We start from the raw sequence: 18,545 nt of genomic DNA, 5'->3' as shown, positions 1-18,545 counted from the left end.
ATCTGGTCAAGTCGTTCTGCTGTTGCTCACCCATCATTGACAGTTCATCAACTCTTCTGATGTTCCTAAACTGTGTCCTAGACGAAGTAAAGCACCTGACAGGAGGTCTAGGTATGGATAGTAAGAGCCAAGAACAGGAACAGCCCAATTGGAACAGATCAGACTTAGTTACAATAAACAAAAAAAGCACAGAGGTGCCTGCAGGCCACTAACTGAGATTGAGCTGCGTGGCAACTGTCCACGCAACATCAAATTTTACCACAAAAGATCAAACTTCAACACTTACGGACCAGAGTCTGGCAACATTGTTGCTGAGCCCCCAAGCTGGGAGCGACTCAACCCACCCAGCTGACTCAAAGCAGGTTCCCACGTTGCCCACGCCGGACTCACAACACTCTAAAATCAACACACAATCACCCGGCCCGCTCAGTAAGAGAGAAAAGAAACAACAGCGCAAGCAAAGAAACAAACTAACAACAGAAACTCTTAAGTTGTACTCATTGTTCACAACATTAAACATCGAGAAAGTTTCAAGCTCCAGTCCAAAGAAGTTGGGGTAACAGCAAATACAGAAAACAAGGGCCCACGAAACATAAAGAAGTGCCAAACTGGCTTGAAACATCAACAAGGTGAAGGTCGGGAACCGGCAAATGCAGACTACAGCAACCCCGAACACAAACAACTGGCCGCATGAGGAGAGCTTTCCCAATCATGAACAGTAAGTTATTTCAGTGAATTTAACACCAAGTGACCAACAACCCAAAAGCACACATTACCAGGCCCATCACACCCGCTGCCTTAGTCTGAGGAAACAGCAACCAAATCTACATAACAAGGTTATCAAAAGAACCGAAAGGGACCTGGAAAGGAAACATTAAATGGACAACAGCAAGTTGAAACAAAATTGATAAGACAGCAACCAAATGTACACAACAAGGTTATCATTGAAGACCCGAAAGGGAACTCGCAAGGAAAAAATAAATGGACAACAGCAAGTTGAAACAAAATTGATAACCAAAATAACTACCCCCATACTACATTCTACACACCACTGAACTCAGAGCACTATTTCCAACATTGGAGACAACCATTTAAAAGTAACTATTAAAAACACATTATGGCCATCAGGAGAATGCTCAATTGAACAATCTGATCCCTAAGGAAACTGTCTGCACAAATTCGGAACAACATCAGGACCATCAGCAGTACAATTTGACCCAGCTTGGCCAAGCAATAGGCAACAGGAAGCTCCCTATGATTCCAAAAACACCAAGATACTACTCATACCTGAGTATAAGTTGAAAGGCCAGCATGATGTTGTTAATAGGAGTAACATCATTAAATTCCTAAAAGCAACCCCGGGGTTCGATGCATTGGCATCCAGAGATATTGAGTACCTCAAATGTATTCCTCCAAGAAGCACACAACCTTCCGAATTTACATTGGTGATGTTTAAATCCTCGCCCTGGGCTCAAGCCCTCTTAGCGAGCATAGAAATGTTCCAGTCATGGGGAATCAAAATTCACCCATATCACAAACCAGGTTACCCAGCCACATTGCCAAACTTATCAATCACACAGCCAATCAATTGCAGGAATGCGATGGAGGTAGAAACATGCCACACTCAATCTTAAAAAATGCCCAAGCCACATAGCCACAAAAGATAGATCACAGACCACGACTCTCACTACAAATAATGAGCCAGACTGGTGATGGCTGCCCGCAGTCTTGTCCAACAAAAGCTCAGACTGACCTGATGAACAGCAACCCCAACAACAAAAGCAAAAGGAAGCTGTCAAATACAGAGAGCCTCAATTACAACTTACAATTACAACTAACTTGCAGCCCCTCTCAGCCTGTAACACAAAATTGACTCCCCAGAGACATCGATTTTATCTCCAGACACGACAACCAGGAAACATGGGCTACTGAAACTATCCTTTAACTGGATACATTGAACACTGGAAATCAGCTGTATGGGATCGGAAATTCGTCCGGCCTAAGGAGGATGGGGGGGGCTGTCTTGATATACTTCATGTAGCCTACAAGGTACTATTGAACCACTACATTTTGAGGAGAATTGGTTGCTTGGAGTCTAAATTAACCCATGGAGACAGCAGTGCCCTCCGTTGTTTCTCAATGCCGGCATTAATCTGAGCGCTTGAGCAAAAAGGTCTCAGTTAAACAGACTATTCACAGTTTTGTACAACCTGCCCGGGGATTTTCCAAACGCAGATTGTCTTCTAATGGGGGACTTCAACATCAACCTCTTTCAAGGGACCCCAGAGGACTCAGAAAGTCTCCTTTTATTACCACCACCAAATTGAAGACACATGTTAAACCCAAATTCCAACTGCGTTGCAGCCTAGGGGAACACTGGGTCGTTCAACTTTACAGTGCGGATTTCATTATTATGAACTACAGAACATCCCCCAAACTATTCGTGGGCAAACAGCCAAAAGCGCTGTTACCCAAACTACACTATTTGAAACTAAGACCAGTTTTCATACATAGAAAACTACAGCATCATAGCGTGTTCTGAGAGTGATCACTGCCCACTAGTTGTTTCCGTCACTCCAAATTTAGCTTATCACTACCCAGCTAAAATCACATAGATAGGAGTCCACACCCTAAACCTAAATCGTTTAAGATGGAATGATGACATCAGGGCAAAGATCATGAAAGAGTGCAAGCAACTTACCATTTGTCGCAATCCGTGGACAGCCTCTCAAATACCGGCTGGATAAATTTATGCTCTCGACTTTTAGATCAATTCCAACTACCGCTGTGAAATTGTGTCAACCCAAGTAACAAACAGAACCCTATCTCGACTCAAACAATGGCGCTAAAGAAACCAGAAATGCCACCCTCAGGGCAGCTAGAAGGCATCCCGAATTCAAAGAGCTATTGACCGACTACAAAATTGCACACAAAAATTTCAGACGTGCATACCAAAACGACAAACAATACCACTTCCAACAATTTTGTTGTACTCTTTATTATGCAGGTAAGAGCCAGAACCGAAGAAGAACTTGGGAGCTAATGGAAAAACCAGCCAGAGGAGTACAAACATCTCAGAGCAAGAAGGGGTAACATTCCTGACAGGACAATTCTAGATGGATGAGAGAACTGAATCTACACCAATTGAGTAGCCACGCTTTATAAGCCCCTGATTGATTGATTGAGAGCTAAGACTGCCATACTTTATCCAGACTTATGTATGACTAAACAATGTCTGTGTTGAACAATAAGTGGGTGTGGTTATTGTTGTGCATCTTCTGCATGGAACACCAACACCACTGCTTTATAAAAACCGAAATAATCATACTTTTTGTGTTTTTTACTGCTATGTATTATTTAAATTAGCCCTTATCAAACTTTTCTTCTGTATGGGAACTAGCCATTCAGATCCTGCTTGGTAAACCCTCTTCTTTGCCACCATCACAGAATCTGGCACCATATGACATTTCAGAACTAGCTTACAGAGATTGGCTAGATTTCTTATCTAAGAGCATATCCACTTGCCTTGCTTCACCCACATTCACAACACTTGCTGTTGGTAAAACTACTTTAGTTTACGTAAAACCTAGGTATTCTTAACTTGCATTTTTTCCAAAAGTGTCAATCACAGCTGTGATAACCTCAAAAACCTATGAGTGTAGCAGTTTTGCTTCAGAAATGTTCTAATTCCAGCTTTTGGAGAAGTACCACCAACACCACCACCAAGGGTCCAGGAACTAGGGGACTTGTCAGAATATTTTGTGAGGCCTGGTGCCAAAATGCAATGCATGTCCCAGAAGCTTCTCCTGTTTTTGGCAGGTGCTATAAGCACCTTTTCCTAAGTATTAAAAATAACGTACTCCAGGGCTAGGAAAATTATAGTATCTGGTGCCATCTTGGTGTCTGGCCACATAAGCAGCCTCATTGTTATTGAAGGTGGCAAGGTAGCTTGGAATTAAAAATTTATAAATAAATGTAGCTGAGCGAAAGCGGGGCCCAGAAAAGGCAGGGCCTGTGGTATAATGCCCCCTTGCTCCTTCCTTGTGACATCCCAGGCCTTCCTATATAGGGAAAGCTCTTTACAAGGTGGGAGGCAGAGTGGAGTTGTGCCCCAGGCCCCACAGTTTTTAAGCGTCCCATTCACAAAACCCAATACATTTGTTTTTAAAAGTATCCCTGTTTTTTAACGTATTGGCACTTCGAGACATACCCTTGCGAGTATCAGAGCACTTTACAATTACACAGTAATAGGATACAGTAATATCAAATTCATTGCAAATTCAATAACAACCGAATATCAAAGTTCCATCACTAATACCATCGTAGTATCATAATTCAGGCAACGGCAAGTACCAGGCAATGTTGGTACTGCTAGGATGAACGCACTAAGGTAGGCAGAGATAAATAGTCATGCGAACGACTTAGGAGACTAGAGTCTTGGATCTAGGGGAGAAATTTGTACATAAGGAGTTCTTTGACTTTTTTCTTGAAGGATATGATCGAGGGATTCATTCTGACTTCAGGAGGTAATGTTTTCCAAATTCTTGGGGTGATCCCAGAGAAGGATTGGTTGATCAGGATGCCGGCAGAGAGTTTTCGAGCTTCTGGACGAGATATCTAGGGGTATTGTGGTGGAGGGCTTTATGCGTCATTCGGGCTATTTTTCGATGGTGACCGATGCTTGCGATGTAGTCTTTTCTCTAACCCTAGAGGATACATTTTTTATTGATACTTAGTAGAAAATTGACCCAGGCACTGCCAATCGTCTGACAGGTCTGGGGGCCAAGAGGACAGCAGTTGATGATGCCCAATGAGGCTGAAAGAAACATCCCTTGTGTTTGCACGCAGTGGGAGGGAGTGGCCAGTGGGCGAGGAGCAGGAGAAATGATTCTTTTTGAAGGAGAGTTTAACCTAAAATGTCAAAGTATTCTAAATAAAACGATGATAGGGCTGCCAAGAAATGATTACAGTGTTTAGAGCCGTTTAATCATGTTATGTTCACTTCTCTCGTTCTGTTATTACTGGAACATCAGTTCATTTTTCAGCCTTGCATGTTTTTTTTACTTTGACTGTTTTGCAGGAAATCAGCAGAAACCCACTGATTCTATATCGGATATGACTCAGCAGCACCCTCCTCTGAGCAATGTTTCATAATCGCGTTACATGGTGTGAAGGTTCTCAGTTTAGAACAGAGGTGTTCATCTTTTTCTTTTTGGGTTACAACCAGTGTTCTTATTTGGGCTAGTGTTTGCTGGTGCTCAGGCACCAGTACTTATTTAGTAACACCGGCACATATTTATGACAGTCCACCCCATTGTGGTTCTGTCAGACTTTACAAAAAAAACAAAGCGCATGAGCAAAGTGTTCACTATTTATTTATTTATTTTTGTGTTTTATAGAGCGCGAACGTGACCCGTGAGGGTATCAGAGCGCTTTACAAGGTATACATTGTTGAGCAAACAAAATGAATAAGGTGCAGGGACAAACAAGAACAACAAGTATGGTTACAGTCATGGTCAGAGTCAGAAGCAAAAACAATGTTCTAAATGTTCTCGTCGAGGGCAGTTGGTGATTAGGGAGGCGGTAGTCAAGGAGTAGCACGCTCAATGGGGTGATTGAAGGCAGGCCTTAGGCGAGGAATTTGCCCATGAGGAATGTTTTGGTCTCATTTTTGAAGCGTGCTAGAAGAGGGATTTTCCTGATGGAGGGTGGAATAGAGTTCCAAATTCTTGGTGCTACTCCGCTGAAAGCCCTGTTGTAGGTTCTTTTTTTTTTAAAGGTGGCAGGTTGGAGCATGAGGTTTCTGGCGTACCTGGAGTTCCTGCTTCCCCCGTATATCACTAGTTTCTGTGCCAAATAAGCAGGGGAGTTTGTGTATAGGGCCTTGTGTATAGTGCAGGCCAATTTCAGCTGGATTCTGGCTTCCAAGGGGAGCCAGTTCAGCGCCTTCATGTGTGGAGAGATGTGGTCAAACTTCCTGGTACCTGTGAGTAGTCTGGCAGACGCGTTGAGGCAGGCTTTTAGAGGCGCTAAGGAGGTCTTAGGTAATCCTGTGAGGGTGGAACAGCCGTATTCCAGTCTGGAGATGACAAGTGCCTGAACTGCCGTTTTTAAGTCCGGTGCATCGATGAAAGGTTTCAGCTTCCAGAGGTAGCTCAAGTGGAACCTGGCTGCTTTGGCCATCGAGTTAATGTGGTCTCTCATATTGAGGTTACTGTTGAGGATAATGCCCAGGGATTTGGCAGAGTCCACAACGGTCGGTGGGCAGTTCAGGGCTGTGATGGTCTTAATCCAGGTCTGAGTCTCCGGGTTGGCTTTTGATGGGGAGATTAGGAGAAATTCAGTTTTCTTTGCATTCAGTTTGAGTTGGTTATTGGCTAGCCATTGGACAGTTAATTTCAGGGTCTCGTTCAGGGCGACGATCTCATTAAGCGAGGAGATGTTGATGTATAATTGGGTGTCGTCCGCATACATATGGTAGGAGATGTTGGCGGCACGAAGAACTTCAGTGAGTGGCTCTAGATAAAGGTTAAAGAGGGTTGAACCTTGGGGTACTCCGACAGTGACCGGGGTGGGAGCTGATAGTTTGCCGTTGATGAGGAATCTCTGAGAGCGGTTGTGGAGGAAGGACCTGAACCATTCTAGTACCACGCCATCCAGACCCATCCTGAGTCTGAGGCGTTCAAGTAATTTTTCATGGTTGACCGTATCGAAGGCGGAGGATAGATCAAGGAGGATTAGAAGGCATGTTTTGCCTTGATCTAGGGCTAGGAGGGCATCGTCCACGATGTGGAGCATAGCAGTTTCGGTGCTGTGCCCTTGTCTGAATCCAGATTGGAAGTCATCTAGTAGGTGGAAGTTGTTGATGTGCTGGCTAAGTTGCTGTTGAACACACTTCTCCAATACTTTGGCTAGAAGCGGGATATTGGAGATAGGTCTGAAATTGTCAGGGGAGGCTGGGTCCAGTGAAGGTTTTTTCAAGATAGGGAGGACTTGGCCGGCTTTCAAAGGGTCCGGGATCAATCCCTGCTGGAGAGAGGCGTTGATAATTGTAGTCCAGCAAGGAACGATGGATTGGGAGGCAGAGGCGAGGCAGTTGGAGGGTAGCGGGTCATTTAAGTGGTTGTTTGGTTTTAAGGTAGAGAGGATTTTTGAGATGGAGTTTTCATTATAGTATTCAAAGTCAGTCCAGCGGGCTTTGTTTTTAGGAGAGGCCGGGATGGAAAGAGCGGAAGAGTGAGGCAGAGCAGGCGGGGGTTGGGGGCAGGTGGTTGTACTGAGTTTAATTCCTAATGTCGAGATTTTATCAGCGAAGAAGGAGGAGAATTCATCTGACGATATTAGCGATTTGGGGGATTCTTTCGGTGTTTTAGCCAGTTTATTAGATTGGAATTTGACCAGTTCAAAGAGCTTTTGGGGTCTATTCTTGGCGTTCCCCAGTTCCGATCTGAAGTATTCTTTTTTGCAATTGATGATGTGCTTGTTGTATGCATTTCTTGCCTGACGCAGAAGTTTTAGATGCGCTGCAGAGGGGTGTTGTCTCCAAATTCTTTCAGATTGACCTAGGGATCTCCTCTCCATGTTAAGGAAGCCAGTGAACCAAGGGTTTCTGTCTTTGCATGGTGTTCTTTGGATGTTTGAAATGGACGATGAGTAGTGTTCATTGAGATCGTTAACCTTGGTTATGTGCAAGGGGGGGATAGTTCAGATCTGCAGCGAGCCTCGAGTTTCATAAAGTCTAGGTTCTTAGGGTCTCTGGTCCAGCGTTTGGGAATCATCGGTTGAGATGACTTTGTTTTGCCGGTCCCGGGTGAAGGATATGCAGTGATGGTCAGACCAGTCACAGGGGTCTATGGAGATAAGCTTTACAGCGGACTCCTTTGAAATGATCCAGTCGAGGATGGCTCCTTTTGAGTGTGTTGGCATAGAACAGGCTTGGGTCAGGGCTTGGTCAGTTAGAAGGTCTTTGATGGCATTGATGTAGGGATCTTTCGCGTCACTCCAATGCAGGTTAAAATCACCCAGGAAGACCTCTGTGGCCTTGGAGGAAATTCTTGTTGTCATGATTTCCAGAAGGTGATCAGTGAAAGTGTCGTTTGGACCTGGTGGGTGGTAAAAGATGTGCAAGTTGCAGAGGTGTAATGAGTTGCTGCAAACGGAGAGTGCAAGGTATTCACAGGAGTCTGAGGTGTCCGTTACGAGTTCTGTGACAAGCAAGGAGGAACGGTAGATGCAGGCTATGCCTCCTCCTTTCTTATTGGAAAGTCTATCCAGTCTGGCGATGTTGTAGTTGGGTGGGACTAATATATCCAGGCAAGGAGAAGAGTATTCCTTTAGCCAGGATTCGGTTAGTATGGCTAGGTCTAGGTTTTAAACCAGGATGAGGTCAGCAATATCAGCGGCATGTTTGACTGCTGAACGGCAGTTAATTAAAAGACCAGATAAGGGGGTGTCGGGAGGAGAGTGAGGAGTCTGGACAGATAGAACTACAGGCGCCAGATTGCTTTTTACCACACTTCTGTTGTGTAGGGTAGCTAACCTGTTTGGGTTGATGGTGACCGTGCTGATGGGGTGTTCGGGACTCGTATTTAGCGGATGGGGATGGCTGGGGTAGAGTTGTGGTCTTGGAGGATGGCTAGGATTTCGTTACCCGTGAGGTCTAGAGGATTGGAGGAGGTGATGGGAGCGTTGTATGCGAGAAACAATTCAATACACAATTACAAAAGTTGTAATACCATGGCGCTTAGGCCCTTCTTACAGCTTTGGATCACCTAGTATAGTCCAAGGGGGCATATATATATATATATGTCGCTTTCATGCAGCGCAGCAAGCCACCTTGCTGCGCTGAGTAAAAGGGAAAGGGCAGGAATGCACTGTATTTAACATAATACGACGGATTTCTGTCCTTTCCTTGTGCAGGTGCCCTTTTGTCTGCCTAGCGCCAACACAGGTGCTCTTGCACAACATTGCAAGGGTGCCTGCATTGTAAGTTGGATTGTTTGTGTGCAGGAAGGGAGTCCTTCATGAACAAAAACAATTCCCTGAGGCATTTTCCTTTTATCTATGTGTGTTGGCGAATGCAGCACACAGAGAGAAGAAAAAAAGAGAAATAAACACGCGTAGCATTTTGATGCATTTCCAGGTTTACTATTGTTGATAAATCTGGGATGTGCCAAAATCAATGGATAGATGCGGGGGAACTAGGGGTGACCTGTGAACTCCACTACGTTGGCGGAGATCAGAGTTTTTGACACTCCACGCTCTCCTTGGAATGCGGAGTTCAGCAAAAACTCTGCTGCGAAGCGGAGTTTGCTGCCCCCCATCCACAGTTTTAGATTGATTCCCAGGTGCCTCTACTAGTAACGGCAGTAATCCTGTTCTCTGCAGGGACCCCAAAGCATTAGAATCGCTCCCACCAGTATCGATTGCAGTCTGGCATAGCTGGATACAACTTTATGGCAAACACAGACTCTGCCGGCACAAAGATAGAATCTAAAGAGCCCAGGCAGGCTGTAACCAAAATGACGCTAGAGAACCCAGCAGTCTAAAGCCATCAGGGGACAGGGGCAGTGACTGAAGAGTTGCAGAAGCAGCAGGCGAAGGTCTGTGCGGAGCTTACTAAGGGAAATGTTGCTCTCGACCTGGCCCTTGCTGGACCAGGTTGACTGGGGCTTTGGCACACCTGAATATTTGGACCGCCAGGGTGTGAGAAGGAGTTGCAGCTTTGTGGAGCCCACCAGAAAGGAATGGGAGTGTGCCGGCAGCTAGTAGCCCAGAGAGCACCTGAGCACGGTGTAGCTAGAACTCACCAGGGTGGGGGTACCAGCTGCAAAATAGTTGTGGCAACACCCCCCACCAGACCACTCTCTCACTCGCTCCGCCAGGTGAGCTTTACCCACGGTTTCTACTTCCTTCCCGCTCTGCGTCATACAGAGCGGGGAGAGAACATGAAAAGAAGGGAGAAAGGGGGCGTCAATGACTTCGCAACGCGGGTAGGAATAGCGCCCTGTAGTTTAATAGCAGGTTCAAGGTTGTTATGAGGCCCTGGGTTTAATGGCAAAGGCCTGGGATTATGTTTGTCAGATTCATTCATCAAACTCTGCTGACACTAAAGGAGGCACAGAAGGAAACCCATGAATCAATGATAGTGTCATGAAGCAAATCACTGTCTGCATTAGGGTGGAGTGGAACTCCGCGGAATTCCACAGAGTTTTTAAGCAACTCTGTGGGATTCCGCATAGTGCAACTCCGCAAACTCCACCCATCCCTAGTAGGTACACCCACGCTCCACCCAAGGAACACCTCCCTCAGGTAGAGTAATGCAACACAGGGATTTTCACTGAGTTGCATTTCTCTACATTCATCAAGCCACACAAGGTGGCCTTGCGTGGCTTGATCAATCATACTTAAGAGTTGCATCACTTTTGCACACCATGGTGTGGTGCTAAAGTGCCACACTGCTTCGATAAATTTGCCCCAAAGTATGTAGGGGAATCATGGTAAGTTGGTGTCACTGGTATTGGCAGCGATGGCAGGGACAGTAAGTGGTGCAAATTGCAATGGCCGCCTGAGAAATATCTTGGGCACTGGCACTTATCTTGCAAACTAAGCACTGGTTACAACTGAAAGGAACACAGCTTACTTGTGCACTTTCATCAAGGGGTGATTCAGGAATCCTGATGAGTGGTGCGAGCGATTGTTCCTCTCCTCACTGGGCGAACGCGTTGGCGAATCCCTAAAAAACAGAAAATAGGCTGAGATGAGTATTGTGTACAAAGAAGAAAGTCATTGAAAATTAAATAGTAAAAGCTGGGCAATCACTTTCTGATGAAGCATAGCAGCAGAGGAAAGTAGCACATATTGAGCACTCAGAATAAGAAAAGTTACAAAAATCTGGAGACTTTTACAGATGGCAGCTTTTCAAAACTATGATGCTCACATCTCATTAAAACACAAGTCAATCCTTAAATCTAATTTTTCTATGAACATAAGCAAAATGAGAGTTAGACCCTACTATGGAATGTATCTTTATATCCATTTTTTAAATTGAGTTTTATATAGCATTAGCTAAATACGAGGGTATCCGAGCGCTTTACACGTTTCGCGAAGACGTTTAGAGGATGTACATGAGAATTGTGTGGGTCAAACCGTCAGAGGGAAGTAAAGGACAAAAGGCGTTGAGGTAGTCAGGTAGACACAAATCTATATCACAATATAGCATTAAGGAAATGGCAGTAGAGATTGATCTTGTTGATAAGGATTGGCTCTTTGGGAAAAGTAAACCAGCGTGTGTGTGTGTGATTTTCAGTAATATTTAAGCAGTAGAGAGTTGAGGTCCAGTTCGAAGCAAGAAAAGCAAGGGTTGCAGCAAAGGTTCTTAGCAAGTGAATTCCAAATCCTATGTACGTTTCCGGAGAAGGAGCGTGCTTGGGAGGATTTCTTTTTAAGTTTAGGAGGTATGAGAAAAAAAGAATTGGAGCTTCTCAGAGTCATGCTCAAGCTATATGGTAGATGCATTTCCCTTCAATGGGAAGCCCAGTGACACTCTTAAGGGCAGGTGATATGTGATCATATCGGTTGATTCCCGTGATTAGTCTGGCAGCCGCATTGAGAGTTGCTCTTCGGGGCACAAGGTGACTTTTTGGAGGTCCTGTGAAGATGGTGCTGTGGTAGTCAAGTTTCGAGAGGATTAGAGATTGGACTACTGTTTTAAGATCATCATGGGGTATATAAATGGTTTGATTTTCTTAATATGTTCTATTGTGATGAGCGCTCCTTTGGCTGACTTATTAATGTGCTCCTTCATTGACATGTTTTTGTCCAGAGTGGTACCCAAGGATTTTATGGAGTTGTGCAGTGTTGGAGAAGTGTTTAGTTTGCCTAAATTCTTGAGCCTTTCTTGGATAGGTAAGGGTTTGTTGTTTGGGGAGAGGAGTAATAGTTCAGCCTTGTTGGGGTTCAGCTTAAGGTGGTTGGTGTTTAGCCAAGATAGTATCTTGACAGGTGTGGTATTAAGATGCTCGATGTCGCTGGGTGATTTGATTTTGTAGTAGAGTTGTCTGTTGTCTGCATATAAGTAATATTTAATTCAAGCTTTGTTCTGTATATTTGTTAGGGGTTCCATGAAGTGATTTAAAGGGGCCGATGAGAGGAGACAACCTTGTGGTGATGGTGCAGGCTTTGAGAGACAACTGTTGATTTCAATTGTTGAGAGCGTTGTTTCAGGTAGGACGTGAACCAACTCAGGACTGGGCCATTGATACCAGTGTGGGTCTGGAGTGTCTCAAGTAAAGCTTAGTGATGTACTGTATCAAATGCTACTGATAATTTGATTAGGATTAGGAGGCAGGAGCCGCCTTCATCTAAGAATCTATGAATGTCAACTGTTATATTGAGCATAGCATTTGCAGTGCTACAGCCTTTCCTGAAGCCAGATTGGAAGGTGTCGTGAAGGTTGAATTCCTCTGTGTTGGTTGAGTTGTAGTAGGAGACATTTCTCCAATGTTTAGGCTAGGAACAGAAGGTTGGGTGTAGGTCTGAGGTTGTTGAGGTCATTTGGGTCTGTCCCTATTTTTTTGAGAATGGGTGCGATTTGGCCTAGTTGAAGGGAGTCGGGTATACTGCCTGATGAGTGAGGTGCTGATTATTTTGGTCTAAAACAGGGAGATGATATGGTTGAGTCTGTACTAGGGTGGATGGGAGTGGATCAGTAATGTGGGATGTGGGTTTCAAGTTTGTGATTATTTTGAAGACTTCTCCTTCTGTCATAGGTTTGTGAAGTCTGTCCACTTAGCATTGTTGTTCAGTTGGCTGAGATCATTGGCATCTATTTTTTTCCTTGGGTCACTCTGGTCTTTAGTGGTGACTTTGTGGGGTGAGGGGGCTTCCCTGGTGGCCTGATTGTCAGTGGAGCAGACGGGATGGGATTTCAGACTTATGTCAGGGATCAGAGCTCGTTGAATTTTTACAACTTTGTTAGTGAGGAAGTTGGCTATTTCATAGCAGCGTTCGTTGGTGGCTGTTTTATGTTGGGAGGTAAGGGTAGTTTTTTTTATTATGTTGAAGTGCTCCCTTGATCTGCTCTTCGCACGGTCAGATCGATTGTGATTAAAGTGGCTTCGTCCCTGAAGACGTGTTTCTTGTAAGAGAGCTATTCGCATCTTAAGAGAGCTCTACCCACATGGGAGGGTCTCGCGCCCATGTGGCCTTGGGTCCATCGTGCAGCAACTGGTGTCTCTGTTCTCACAGGCCAGGTGAGACTCAGCTTCAGGTGCCTCGGACTCTCAAGGGGGTAGTAATGTTCAACAACCATTTATGTGTGCAGGTCACGTGCACTAGGGGTCGCTCAGCTGTCCCATACCATCGGTACCAGTTCGACCATCAGTGGAAGCAATGTCTGTTGGGATAATGGTGTCCGAATGCGTCGGGAGTCTTCTCTCGGAGCATTTGGTTGCCGTCTGCACCACAACCCCAGCTGGCAGGATTAACAGCCGGCTCTCTCTGATGGCGGCATGGCGTGCAGAGGTCTTTAATTCAGGTGGGTTTTCAGTTCAAAGTTCTCTGCTTTTTTTAATCTTCAGACACATTTCTCTGTGTTTGTTCCAGAGAGTGATGGTAGGGAGCTGGATGACTGAGTCAAGTCGGGATTTGCAAACAATTCTTGATCCCTGTCCCAGAGCTTCCAGGGTGAGCTCCTTTAAGAAGGTCAGTTCCAGAAAAAACAAATATTGGGCAGCTGGAACATTGCATTACCCTAAAGCCAATTCATCTGTACTAGCAATTTAAATACTGAGGGGGCGATTCACAAACTGCATTTCTTACTATGTTTTGTAGTACTACAAAACGTACTACAAAATGCTATTCACAAACCTACATGTAGAGTTTATGCCTCCACCCCATAGGGTTGTGTGCGAAGATCTCTGCCCCGACTGCAGTCTCCTCACACACAGATGTACATTTTAGTAGTAAATGTGGGAGGGAGACAGGGAATTGGCTGGAGACTACTTACAAATAAAAGGGAGGGGATTAGAGTGGAGTAAGGAGGGATTTAGGCAGGCTCAGGACAGGTCAGGAAGAAGTTTAGGGAGGAATGTAGGGATACCCAAAAAATAATAAGCCCATTACTATTAACAAGGGGCACTTCTAGAGTTACTACAACCAAAAAGGGATCCAAAACATCAGTAAATTACTCCATCTCAGAGCTGAAGAAACTCTATACTGTCAACCACTGGTATTGCAACCCCCTCCAATAGAAAATAATGGACTTAGGGGTAAAAATAAAGCCCTATAGGAAATAATGTTAAATTAAATTCCATTATTTAAAAATATAAATGATTATAATTTAGTGTTAAAATAATTTATAAAAAGTGTACATATTTTAAAGTTAAATATAAAGTAGTTTAATAACCAGTGTGGCTCAAGTCTCTCACAGTTACTGTCCATTTGTGCCAAGTAGCTAATGATGTTTCCAAACAACTGCCTATTTCCAAACAACTGCCTATGTGTCATGCTGTCTACCCGTGTCTTGAGCTCTATGCTCTCTTGTCCATTGTGTGTTTGAAGCACCTCAGCCGTCTGTCCATGGGTTCCTCTAGGTGATGTGCTGTCTTGGTGTACTTGGAAGGAGTGTTAATTGTGGCTTGCCCGTAAGGCACAGTGGTGCACGCTTTCTTCATCTAGCTCACTAGTGCTAAATCTGTATTGTCCAAATCACTGCCCATGATGAAGCTTTTCTAGTGTCCTGAGTGAATTAATCTGGAGCCTTTGAAACTAGTTTTTAAAAACCTAATGCCCTCACTAATAAACAGATTCCTTTCGACATTTACAACCATTGTTCCAGAGAGATCAATGACTCCGGGTGGAATGGAGTACCCATCATAGGTCTACCAGAGCTAAGTGAAGCCCAATTTTCACCAGTACCCGCTCTCTCGACTAATAAAGTGAAACCGTGCCTCCACGAAAGCAACTTGAAAACTACTGCTCAAGCCCCTAAATTCTTGCGTCTCAGTGGTGGCAAGAAGTTCCAGAAACCACATGTAACTGGTGCCCTGGAATTTCAACTCCAGCACATTAATACTGCAAAACATAAACACAAAAAGTAAGCATTTTTCTTCAATAAAGTCAGTTTCTGAAGTGACATAGAAGTCTCTTGTCTTTTAGGAACACTGGCTAGGTTACGAATTCGAGTAAAAATATACCAAAACAAACAAACTGGCAATGAGATATGTACAATCACCAGTGTTCATAGTTGAGCTATTTCTAAGCACTGCAAATGGAAGCAAGGGCTATCGTCCAATTTAATGAGACTCATGTTATAGACCTCAGAAGGATAGAAGGATGAGCTGGCCATGTTGGGATTCAAACTTGCGACCTCAAAGTTCACAGGTGTTAGCAGGAGTGCAGATCGTTCTGAATTTAACAGCTAATTAGTAGGAGCGCCTAACTCACTGAAGTTAACAGGCGTCAACAGATGTGCCTTTACTGGCCCCCTATTAAAGACAACAGCGAATATCCGGGGAAAATAAGCTGGCCACTCGTTAATTGTTCAATAAGGTAGTATTCCACCCGAAAGAGCCACAGCTATGAAATGGACAACGGCCTTGTAAACAGGTTCTCTAAGGAAACCATCGTGCTGGCTTCGTCATTCGTTCTAGAATGATCTCTTGGCCCCGCCCCCTCCTCTCACCTGGGCCTCATACTCAGCAAGGGCCTCGAGTCGTTCATCGTGCAGACCACAGTCTCGGGCAGCAGTGCGGCCCACCGTCGCTGTGTGTGTGTGCTCGCTCCCAGTGCAGCCTGACTCCCCTGCTCATCAGCTTTATATGGGGGGCAGAAGTGTGTCACAAAAGGCATTCATTGAGGTGACATCGCAGTGACATCACGAGAGCGGCTGCAGGGCCAGTCCTCCGTGGCAGGGAGTATCCGTGCGTTTCCAGTCGGTGTAGGCCTCAGCGGGCCTCTTCGCAGCAGGCAGCCATTTTAGACTTTGAGGAATGGCCTTCCCGCTTCCCGTACATACACAATGATGCCTATCATTTGACACCGACCCAAACTATTATTCCTCTTTCTGATGATCTGTTTGACGCACTGGTGGCAACTTTGTTCATTTCATTTTACAATGATAAAAGTCAATTCTCAAGTAGTTGTAGCTTCCAAGCCAGATGTTTATTCCAAAGAACCAAGGACGTCAACCCAACTCACCTGTCAAAGGGACTCCATACTTCCAGGTTCAGATTTTACAGGCCGAGATTCCTGTGTTTGGGACACAAATATAATAGTAATTAGCTGTCTCTTAAATGTTAGACCCGTGTAATTGTTTTTTAGTCTGAATAAAGAAAATGATTTATCAGGGGACTCCTAAAATAAAGAATTCTATTTCTATTGATGTGAAAAACGAGCTTTTTATCAAACGCTTGTTAGGCTCAGTGGGAGTTCGGACTCAGTATACTTTTCATGTAGCTCCTTCTGAAAACGTCAAAGTGTGGCTCACTTAAGGGCTTCTTTTCATAGCTTTTATCCTTGAAAAGCTACTGTAATCTCATTTCTTTTTTTAGAAAATAGTTCATGGCCAATGCAGGGAGACACAGGTCACTTTAAAGATACATATTATTTTAACATCTGTTCCCTACCATTTGACGTTTCATAAGTGGAAACGGTCTATTAATAGATTTTTTTTCTCATTTTTGTAGCACGAGCCTGGTTTCAAGGAGCAGGGGGTCAATTTAAAGAGGGCTGTTGGACTGAAGCTGTTCACTTGCAAGAGAACAGAAGTCATAGATGCAAGAGCCTTCGATTTCCTTGTAGTGGGTGAATTACCAGAGACAATACAATGATCAATTCTTCAGAGTTGAAAAATATAAGTCAAACAGTTAGCATTTACTTAGATCTTAAATCTATATCTTAAATCTGTAGGGTTTGGAGACAGATGGTGTTTGATGTGGGTATATACAGCTCAAACTGCGTGCGTGGCAGGGGATATTTGGTGGTAGGTTGTAAATACTTGAATTTCACTAACCGAACAAAATACACAAACCCCACTTCCGCTAGAGAGGTTCAAAAGATGATGAAAAGCTCCATTGTCCAGCACCATTTTCACATTGTTTGGCTTGAAAGCGATAGTCTCCGGTGGGGAAATAGTACCAGGCAAGTCAGACACCTCTCCTTATCTATTTTTAATTCTATGTCAGGACCGGAAGCTTCGGATTATGCTTTTCCTTTCTTCGCTCTTTATTTTCACAAATTTCACAGCAGCCCAGAAAAGCTCAACAAATGCTTATGTATACCAAAAACAAGGTAAAGAAAGCATTAAACAGTAAAACACACAGATTTGTAATGTCCAACAAACTACTACTCCCATCATTACATGTGAGTAGAGTCCAATATTAGTCCTTCAACAGTGTCCATAACATGTAGATAGGTCCTCCATCTTGAGTCCTCTTCCTCTTTCTTCGCTGCTTCGCAGCCAGTTAAGTGCCTTTTTTCCTCATCTCCTGTAGTGTATTATGGCATTGTTTATTTGGATTCCTAGAGAGTAGTTGCGCTAAAGGAGGGCTCTGTGTGGTGTTATTGCTTGTGTTTTAATTGTATTTGCCCCCACAGAGTCCCTTTTAGTCGCGGGAGCGCTCCGTCGCTCCTCACACAATTATCCTGTGTTTTGTGGCCTGTGCGGCCACTAGGGGGTGCTGCGGCGTCTCGTTGCTGAGGAGCGAGTCGCGTCGGAGCCTTGATCCACGCCGCCTCACCTGAACGCCCAGTTATCTGGGTCTATACTTGCCCCATTTTTATTCTTTACGCCCCGCGTGGGGTCAGTATCGCGGGTCTACCGCATTTATTTATTTATTTATTTATTTTCGGTATTTATAAAGCACGACACTCATCCCAAGTAATATCACGGCGCTATGAACCAAGAGAGACTACTGAGGCATTGCTGGGGGGTTGTGTTTTAGGGAAGGGTTAGCTTTTAGGGAAAAGGTGGGTTTTTAGTTTTTGTCGAAACTGAAGATAGTTTGTGGTGTGTCTAAGGTCGGAAGGTAGGTCATTCCATCTTCTGGCTGCCAGGTAGGAAAAGGCGCGGCCACCTGTTCTGACTTTGTAAATACGCTTAGGTTTGGCCAGAGCTGATTGACTTGAACGTAGATTTCTGTTGGGAACGTAGAAGTCGATCCTCCCTTGGAGAATTGTGGGGCCAGTTTTGTGAAGAGCTCTGTGCGTGTGGCTTAGTAGTTTAAAGGCAGCTCTCTGGCGCATCGGTAGCCAATGAAGTTTCTTTAGGCATTCCGATGCCGAGTCTCGCTTACCTTTATTACAGACCAGTTTGGCCACCTGGTTTTGCAAGACCTGAAGGCGGGAGAAGAGTTGTTCGTTCATCCCTTCAAATAATGCGTTGCCATAGTCCAGGCGGCTAACCAGTAGGGCTTGGGTGACTGAGCGTCTGCAATCCAGGGTTATCCAGGGGAATATCTTTGAGAGAAGTTTGAGTATGGCAAAACCCTTGCCCCAGAGTGATCGGACGTGGTCCTTCATGGACAGGGCATCGTCCATGATGA

At 44.6% G+C, this 18,545-nt stretch overlaps 1 protein-coding gene across 1 annotated transcript in view; it reads right to left on the bottom strand.

Moving 5' to 3' along the window:
- LOC144767664 (uncharacterized) overlaps positions 1 to 15,956 on the bottom strand; it is a 35,416-nt gene extending 19,460 nt beyond the window's left edge. Inside the window, exons 1-2 of the mRNA XM_078651058.1 lie at positions 15,686 to 15,956; positions 10,643 to 10,735 (exon numbers count right to left, since the gene is read on the bottom strand). Coding sequence (XP_078507184.1) covers positions 10,643 to 10,735; positions 15,686 to 15,852 — 260 coding nt within the window. The 5' untranslated portion in view covers positions 15,853 to 15,956. The remainder of the gene's footprint in view (positions 1 to 10,642; positions 10,736 to 15,685) is intronic.
- Between the last annotated feature and the right edge of the window lie 2,589 nt (positions 15,957 to 18,545).

This window comes from Lissotriton helveticus, chromosome 7, assembly GCF_964261635.1.
Source record: "Lissotriton helveticus chromosome 7, aLisHel1.1, whole genome shotgun sequence".
Lineage (NCBI taxonomy): Eukaryota > Metazoa > Chordata > Amphibia > Caudata > Salamandridae > Lissotriton > Lissotriton helveticus.
Note: the sequence above shows the minus strand (reverse complement) of the source record. Positions and strands in the feature narration are given on the sequence as shown.